Consider the following 9,577-nt stretch of genomic DNA (forward strand, 5'->3'; position numbering starts at 1 on the left):
ATTTAATAAGTAATAATAAGTAATTTCTCACATTCATGGAACAGATGAGAAAATAATTAAGCCTAGAGAGGGTCAAAACATGTTTGAATACACATAACTACCAGATGGCAGATAATTAAATCAAACCCAGAATCTAACTCTAGGTTTGATACTTCTTATTTATTGATATTATTTCTAATGTTAATATTTAAACCCATATGCAGATAGCATAAAATAAATGATTCAGATTCCCTAGGATGGCCCAGTGCGTCTTTCCTTTTTATCCTTGTGGACCAAATAGGCATGATATATTTTAACTATGCCATAGCTTGCCAATTATTTCAAGGTAGCACTATTTATATTTGTGATTTCCTCCTTTTCCAAAGAATTATTTCATTCATTTTGTTGCTACTTTTTCTGTTATCTTCTGTCTCTATAAGAGAGTATATGGCATTGACTCACATACAAAGAAGTTTGCTTAACTCATGATTTTGGATGATGGACGGCCACGATAAGTGGTCTCACATTGTGAATTCCTTATATGGTGTCATTATGTTCTAGAAATATTTGGGGGCAAGCAATTAGGTGTGTAGAGAAAGAACAGGAGGTTTAGTCGACTCCGCCGCAACAGAGCTCTGTTGATCCCTAGTAATGAGCTTCTTACTCTTGTCTGTAAGGCTTCTCAATCATGTCCCAACGTCAATGTCATATTTGCACCATTTAAGTCCTTCTTTTCCATGTATGTCTGTGGGCCGCTTCATATTACTGACTTGCCTTGATAGCTTGTTTAAACTATTAAAACATTCCGTACTCTTTTCCTTTTTTGATTTCTAAGATTATATTTAAGATTGAAAAGGAAATGACATGAAAAATATCACATTTGAAGGAAATTATAAGTTATGGTTTACTATAATCATTTGCTTGTTTGAAGAATTAAAAAGAATTGTAAAAATAATTCATAAATGACAGGTTTGCTTTGAAGATAATATCCTACCCTTTGCCTTGCTGGCAACTTTGACATTGATTTTCTTAGGGAACAGACATTAGTAACTAGTCCTGCTGTTGGAATTGTATTTTATGTCTATAATTAAATTTCAAAGAAAAATTCATTCATTTGCTCAGCATATACACACAGTATATATATATATATATATATATTCTTTATGTAGATTGTTAAAAAATAATTGACCAAATGAAAGTAATAGAATAATAGTTTCAAAACTTGCTATTGCAGGCTAATAATGAGAAGGAAAATTTGCAGATATAAAATCTTTAGCTTAGAATTTTAATGTCAGGTTTTATTAGTTGCAAGTTCATGCAGTAATTTAAAATGCCTGTCCACTACAGGAGAAAATCTACTTTAATTAATAGATAAGCATAGCTTATAATTAGCATGCCAAAGTTTTCGTGTGTAAATGGATGCTTTCAAACTACTAGGAGTATTTATTTTTCTCAGATTGGGTACTCTGACATTTTTCTTACAATCTTATTACACTGTTAATTTACTTTACAATCCTCCTTTTTAGTTGCAGGACATCTGTGTAAGCTGTCAACTGTTCTCCTAGTAAACTTCAGTTGATTTCCTTCCTGAGTATGTTTCATTACAGAACATTCTATTTGATATATATATTTCCCATCATTTCAAGGGCCACATGACTTCCCAAAAAATGTTTTGTTTTGTTTGGCAGGATCTCTCTATGTATCTTAGGTGGCCCAAGAATTTATGTACACCAGGCTGGCATTAAAAATCAGAGCTCTGCCTACCTGGCCTTCCTATTGCTGGGATGACATGGAGTCTGCCACAAGACCTGGGCCAGGAAATTCTTATAGCCAATGAGGAGTGTAATGTGCATTTGATTGAGGATAAACTGCAGAAACTCAAGAGGAGTTGGATCAGCAAGAGAAAGCACTTTCCTGGGGAGATTTTAAATAGCATCTTCAGATATGGTCATTAGAATTCCTGGGAAATATACTCACAAATATATATGAGTATATGTATTACATACCACATGAAAAAATATAGTGTGATGCATTCATACTGGCTTTTTGGTAGAATTAAAAAACATAGGTGAAATTGCTGTTAGGAATTTGCTTCATTTTCAATGTTCTTTAATTTTCAATTTTCATCATCATATATTAATTATAAAAAATAATGTGTTCCATTATATTTACATACATACATGTACTGTTCTTTGTTCATATTCCCCTTACCTTATTTGTCAATTTATAGCACTTTAAATTTTTAGAAATTGTTTTAAAATTTTAAAGTGGGTGTTGGTGGCATGTATCTTTAATCCCAGCACTCAGGAGGTAGAGGAAAGTGGATCTCTGAGTTTGAGACTAGCCTAGTGCACAGAGCAAGTTCCAGAATAGCCAGGACCACACAGAGAAACCTTGTCTCAAGACAAGCAGGTACAAACAAACAAAGAAAAACAAAACAAATATACTTCCAAATTTTGAATTAAATTCCTCTCTGCAGGCCCTCCCATGTTCCATTCCCTTAACTCCTCCCCTGCTCTTAAACGGATAGCTTCTTTATTATTAACAAGCACATGCATGTGTGTGTGTGTGTGTGTGTGTGTGTGTGTGTGTGTGTACAAATATATGAATAAGACCTCCTGGGTCTGTTTTTTGTCATGTGTATGTATAGTTTCATGGATAGCCACTTTCTACTAGATAACCAACCAAGGGCTCATCTCTGGGTTCAGCTAATTGTTATCCTGTCTTTATCTTTTACTATCTCCTCTTGCCGTTGCTGTTTTCCCCTTGGCCACTGCCTTGCTTTTGAAGTTATAGATTTCACACATGAGAGAAAACAGACTATCTTTGTGACACTGGCTTCACCTTACATGAAGATATACAGTAGCATCCACCCCATTTCAAATGAGACAATCTTATTCCTTTGATCTTAATTAAACATGTTTACATATATACATTTTCTGTACCCACTCATGAGTTCATGGCTGATTACATGACTTGTCTATGTGCTACAGTGAACACATAACTTTGGCTAAAGTAATACTATTGGACACTAGTACGCTAGTATCTTTCAGATTTTTGTACACACACACACAAACATATACATATGTCATATATGTGTATTACTGTCATGTTGGTAAAATTTAAGCATCCTTAACACAAACAGATGAGTATGACTGAGCAATGCTGGTAAAGAGTAATCGTTTAGAAAATCTCTTAGCACTATTTTGCTGAATGGGCACATACCTCTGACTGAGGAGCTTCACATCTGTATGTGTGGCAGAATCTCAAGGAGCAGTGCCAAAGGTCAGAATACACACAGTGTGTGGTTGCAAGAAGCAAGCCAGGGGTTGCACACATAAGTAAAAATTCTCCTCACATGGAGTTAGTTTTTAACTTTCATGTAGGGGGAAAGGACTGCAATGTGAGAAGAAAGCTGACAGAACACTCTGATTTAGTCCTGTAGTGTGGTCCTTGCCCAGATGCCTTCACATTGTACAGTCACTGATCCTTACCGTGCAATGGCTATTTGTGCACTTCATGCTTGTTAGAAAACAAAATAATTGATATCAGAATGCTGAGGCTCCAGGTAGTTTATCCAAACTTGTATTGCGACGAGCTGTGACGACGGTTGGAATCACAAGCAGAGCAATATTGATAATAAATACATCATCCATTGCCGCAAAAGATGGGAGGCAAGGAGGGACAAAATAGAACCATCTTATCTTTTTCTTAAGACTCTTTAGATGATCTCGGTAAGAACTAAAACTGAAGGTAAATTCATTCTCTCCTCTCCTTTCCCCTTCTCTCCTCCCCTCCCCTTCTTCTCTTCTCTTCCCCCCACCCCCCTCTCGTGTGTGTGTGTGTGTGTGTGTGTGTGTGTGTGTGTGTGTGTGATTTGTGCTTGTCTGCTCTTATCTACACATTCCCCATGGCTATTTAGTACAGGGGAGGATATCAAGTGTCCGGCTCTATCTCCCTCCACTCCCTGCCCTTGAGACAGTGTCTCTCACTGAAGTTGAAGCTTACTACTTTTCAGCCCAGCTTGCTGTCCAGCAATCTCTCTTGATACCTACCTGATTCCTATTCAGTGCTAGTGCTGTTTAATTATCACATCTCACTCTGAACAGGGCTGTTCAGGCTCTGAGCTCATGCTCACACGCTTGCACTGCAAACCCACCGACCCACCCTCCTCTGCTTCTCAGGCCAGAATGGCAGTCCTTTCTTTTCATTGTTGTTGAATGGGTTTTTATTTAATGAAAGTCATCTTACACTAAAGGTTGATTTGAAAAGTTACAGTTGTTTTAATAATAATGTACAATTTCACATGAAGAAATCAGTCAACACAGTGAAACATATTTAAAGAAAACTATATAAATTATTAAAGAGTGAATGCCCAGGCTGATCCTGTCTCACACCCAATGTTCCTTAGAGGATGCTAGTTTTCAATTACTGTACGGCCAACTTGTGTATAATTGTTAATTACTTCCCCGGGGCCTTCACATACTAGAGTTTGAAAGAGTAAGCTATTCTTCCTAAATGTTGCCAGAGAATTTGTAGCCCCTACATTTTGTGTCCCCAATTTCCCAGATTTGTCTTATTTCTTCTGTATAGAGCACTTCTGTTTTTTAAAAATGCATATAGAACTGACAGATTTGAAGGCAAAATTATACTATTATTATGTTTCAGATGTTCGTTGAGCTAGGGCACTAATTTATTGTATTCAGTTATTATATTTACATGCTCATATTAGATGAAGGTAGTCTTCTTGACTCTTGCATCTAAAAAAATATCACCCATATCTAATTGGTCCAAGGCATTACATTTTCTCATAACCTTTGGATGTGCTTCAGGCAGTTGCGACCTATATTGCCCTTTATACGGAAACTTTTCTGCATGCTGACTCTTGCCCCAATCTGAAACCAGAATTCTTTTTCACAAAGCATACCAGTGAAGAAATACAATAATGTGTGAAAAAAATTAAAGACATCAATCAAAATACAAGTGGACATGTGCATACACACACACACACACACACACACACACACACACACACACACACACACACACAGACTCAGGAATAACACTACAGCAATTTACAACCTAAATGCTAAGATAAAAAACAACGCCCTCTCAATTCTAGGCTTTAACAGTCTTCAATAGCTGACTTTTCTCTTTCTTCTCCCAGAATGGCTCTAACTGAGAAGCCATCTGAATACACATTAACATGCAACAGAGAAAGATGTGTAACTGGGGTTTGATTGACTCCTGCTTCATTTTTTTCATGCTCTCTCTTTAATTCATACAATATTTGGCTTTGCCAAACTACAGGTTTAGGGAATCTAACTTTATTGCAGCCGGTTTTCTTCTACTGCAGGATGTCTCAACCTCTGGACTGCAACAGGGTGGTGCAACCCAGTGACACACAAAAGGAAAGCAAATTATGGACATACAGGGGAAGAAGAAAAGACCACATTTTTTTTTTGACCAGGACGCTTTAAGATGTAAGCTCTCCAGGGGACCTTTATGCTTAGAAAATTTGGACAGATTTCTGTAGTAAGAGATAGAAACTTCAGAACTGTATCCAAGTTTCATTCCTGATCTCTGGCCACTGCTGTCACTGAACTTGGCTTTTCTTTTGGAGGTCAGCTCGCAGCAACTGGAGTTTCTTTTGGATCTCAGTCAGTACACCGATTTTCTGCTCCAAAATAGACAGTGACTGAGCAATGCAAAAATCCACATCACAGTTGATTCCATCGGCTGTTTCCTGGATGGCCTCCCACCACTGGCTACATCTCTTCCAGGAAGCGACCGGTTCCTTTGTGAATGTGACCTCATCACTTTCTTTCTCTTCTTCTTTCTGCACGGTGGGTATTTGAATAAAATCGTCCCTGTGAAGGGACTTCTCTGAATTCGTGTTGTCCTTCTCTACCATTTGTGGTCCTTCAAGGTCAGCTGGAGAGAGGCAGGGCTGGTAGGGTCTTGCTTCTAAAGCTAACTCCTTGACTCTGTTCGCATACCTTAAAGTATTGAGTGTATTTTCACACGAAGTCATCCCGGGTGAGATAGTAGCGATCATACAAGTGGAGGAGTTCTGGCCTATGAAGGAGTCCCGGAGCACCTGCGTCAGTTTGCTGGCTCTGAATGGGGTATGAGACTTGTTCTTACCCAAAGCCCTGATGCATTCTTTCAGGGCTAACAGGCTTTTATTTATCTCAGCCCCTTCCAACTGTCTCTTCCGGGTGGCCTTGGCAGTATCTGCTCCCCTTTCGTTCCCAGCTAAGTCAACGAGGGAAAACTTGCCATGCAGTTTCCCTCCGGCTTTGAGGATGAGCTGGAACACGGCATGGCTCCTCGACGAGTGAGCGTTGACAGAGGTCTGGCCAGATGTCCGGCAGCTGTTTCCGAGCTCCACCAGCCTCAGGACGTCCTCCACGCAGCACACCTCCTCCTCCTGCAGCCCCACGACTTGCACTTGCTGATTTCCGTCCTCGAAGACCTGCAACTTCTTCTTCCAGTTTAACAGATCGTACACCTTGCCACCGTAAATCTCAAAAAATGTCCCATAGACTTTGAGTTCCAGTGTCTCATAGGCGGGGTTTCTTAGTAGGACGAAGACATCCTGAGCCACCAGGGCATAAATGCCCTTAGAACAATCTTGGGCCTTTCCTGTAAAGGCTCCACCCATCGTGTGGGTTTTTCCACTGCCGGTCTGCCCGTAGGCAAAGCAAGTGGCCATGCCCTTTCGGAAGATGGACTCCACGAGAGGCCGGGCAGTGAACTGGTAAACTAACTCGTTGGATGCCGTGTCATCAAAGGCATGGTCAAAACAGAAGGTCTGGTTTTCCAAGTAGCGTGTCAGGTCCACCTTCTGTTTCGACTCGTGTACCATGACCACATTGTGCGAGGGGATAGTGATGATATCTAGGTCGCTCATGGTGGTCTCTCTCTCGTTGAGTGGACGCTTCCTCACACACACACAGATCCGGTGGTCTTCTAGGGGCTCCAGGCTGGACATCTTGCTGCTGTCTAGATGTCTGCGGTACTCCTCAATCATGCGCATAATCTCATAGTTTGGGTTTCCAGTGTTGATGTCAAGGGCTCTTCTAGCTCGGATCTCTAACTGCAGTCGTCGGCGCTTCTCTCGCTGCTTCTGCAGCTTTTCAATTTCCCTTAGGCAGGGGGATTTTTTCCGCTTCATCAGACAAGGGTTGCTGGGGACCACCAGGGCTTGGCTGTCCCCTGAGGGTGTCTCGTATCTATGTGGGATCATCGGGATCCAGTTGGTGGCTGTGCGCTGGTCCCCAATAGCAGTGGTGGGCGTTGCAGACATCGGGCGCAGGGGTCTGCACGACCGTTGGTGTTCAGCAGAGGCCAGAGCTGGATTCAACAGAAGGACAGTCTCCAGTTCGATCTTCTTGCCTTTTTTGACTCCTTTCTCAACCCACTCTACTGTGACCCAAGAGTTTTCTCTATTGATCTCTGTGACCACAGCCAGGTGGATCCGTTTGTCACTGCGCTGGATCGCCACACAGATGCCCACCTGGAAGTCTGTGAAGTGAGATTTCAAAGGTTTAAGGGGTGAGAGGCGTGGGGCGAGAGGAACGCAGAACTGGCTGGCCATGGTGAGTTGGTTGGAGTTACCAGGGCTCGCTTTCTGAGCCTCTTAGCGTTGGCACAACAGGACCTGAGTCCAAGCCAGCCTGAGTGTCCTGAGCTCGAGCACAGGCGTGCGTTGCTCCCGCCTTTGTGAGCCAATTGCCGGGGCATTGGCTGAGGGCCCTCACGTCACAAAAGGACGAAAAGAAGATGCTGATGAGACTGAGGCCTGCAGGCAAAGAATCAGTGGTGCCATCTGTGTTGTTAGGCAAGTATAGACGCAGCTGAAACAAATTGTGCGCTGCCAGTGAGCATGGATCTAAGAAGTGCGTGTATGTTTGTTTGATGAGATCTGAATGGGGGGGGGGGGGTCAGGGAATACAGGAAACAAAAGAGTTAGAGGAAGCATGGGTTTGGTACATGTTAACACCATTAATGCTCAGAGTTATTTTCAACTATCTGTTCTCCACTGAAGCCTTAACCTGAGTTCTGTAGTTCCGTTTAAGCACAGCTTTGACATCCGTTAGAACGCTCCTGAGATCAGTGGGAAGAGAAAAAGGTAGGGATTTTTACAAATCTGGAGCTTCAGAAAATAAAAATGCAGCAAGATGCAGCTGAGGAATCAATCCTCTAATTGTCCCATCCTTCTCCACACTTGTCCAATACCCACAGTATAAAGTTATGCAAGTTTAATGGACTTTCTCATTACAAAATCAGAACGAGTTGAATGGAGCAGGTCGTTGCAGTGGTTAAGGCAGAACTTTTTTTTTTTTTTTTTTTAACAATAGCATCAGAGCTTGCAAACACAAGATGCTTATCACATCCCAAGTGGTTCTGACAGCTACAAAGTAGTGTGCTTCCTGTCACCACAGTGCTTGAGAGGAGTTTAGTAATTGCAACTCTAAACCCCTCCAGTAATTACACCTATGGCCTCATTGTCTTAACGGAGAGACATCCGTGAAATGAAATAATCCATCCCACCCTAAGACACTCTTCTCTCTCTCTCTCTCTCTCTCTCTCTCTCTCTCTCTCTCTCTCTCTCTCTCTCTCTCTCTGTGTGTGTGTGTGTGTGTGTGTGTGCTCACAGTGAAACACTTTACAAGTTGCTAAGAAGGAAAAGAAATAGCGTTCATGGGAAAATAGATAAGATCATTGGAGTGAAAATTATACTTAGTTGAGTGTACAAATTTTTTCTAGTACCATTTCCTTTCAAATTAAAAAAAATACTAGTTTTCAGATAATGTAAGATAAGGATGAAGATGATGCCTGAAGGCCAACCCCACTCTATCCTTTGGGTTGTGAATTTGGTTGTGTCCATAGTCCTAGCTCTGAGAAAACACACTGCAGCACAGTGTTCTTACCATTTTGTCTCAGAACAAGGGTCACTACAGAAATAACTTCTGTCATAAAATAACTTCCCTGTGGTCCTTGGAAGTAAATTTGGTAAATCTTGGGTCACCAATAAAGTGGATGAATGTAAAAAATGTCAATTTGGGGGAAGATAAGGTATTGTGTACCAACGGAGAAAGGAGAAAAAAAAAATCTATGCCGTTTTATAATATTCAGTTTTAATTGACCATATTAGCAACAGGTAAACTTGTACATTAAGTAAATTATTTTATTATTTCATAGGCATTGTGTAAATATTGTCATTCCATCTATTCTTCTACCTTATACATTTTCTTGCATTCTTTTGAGATAGGGTCTTAGGGTACCATGTAACAAACGCTGGACTCAAACTTGGGTATTTAGCTGAGAATGACTTTGAATGTTTCATCCTCCTGCCTCCACCAAGTGCTGAGCTTACAGGCACTGTATTGCCACCTTGGGTTTTATATTGTTCTGAGTACCCCCACCTAGGGCTTTATGCATGCTAGACAAACTCTATCAGCTGAGCTACATCTCCAGCCATAATAGCTTCCAAAGGAGACCCCAAACCCATGGTCACACAGGTGGTCTAAGTTTATCATAGTGAATCTCAAACAAAATGTACACACCTCAGTGTCAGAGCAGTGACTGG

At 41.0% G+C, this 9,577-nt stretch overlaps 1 protein-coding gene across 1 annotated transcript; it reads right to left on the minus strand.

Annotated features, from left to right (window-relative positions):
- Positions 1-4,226: 4,226 nt before the first annotated feature.
- KIF2B (kinesin family member 2B) lies at positions 4,227-7,722 on the minus strand. The gene has a single exon (XM_084748301.1). The coding sequence runs from the start codon at positions 7,580-7,582 to the stop codon at positions 5,576-5,578; it is 2,007 nt and encodes a 668-aa protein (XP_084604427.1). The 5' UTR covers positions 7,583-7,722; the 3' UTR covers positions 4,227-5,575.
- Positions 7,723-9,577: the final 1,855 nt, after the last annotated feature.

The sequence above is a fragment of the Acomys minous genome (genome assembly GCF_964271855.1).
Source record: "Acomys minous genome assembly, chromosome: 12".
NCBI classification, from domain to species: domain Eukaryota; kingdom Metazoa; phylum Chordata; class Mammalia; order Rodentia; family Muridae; genus Acomys; species Acomys minous.

Bases quoted from the DNA above. Each gene is read 5' to 3' on its own strand.
- KIF2B (XM_084748301.1), bottom strand. From the start codon at position 7,582: ATGGCCAGCCAGTTCTGCGTTCCTCTCGCCCCACGCCTCTCACCCCTT.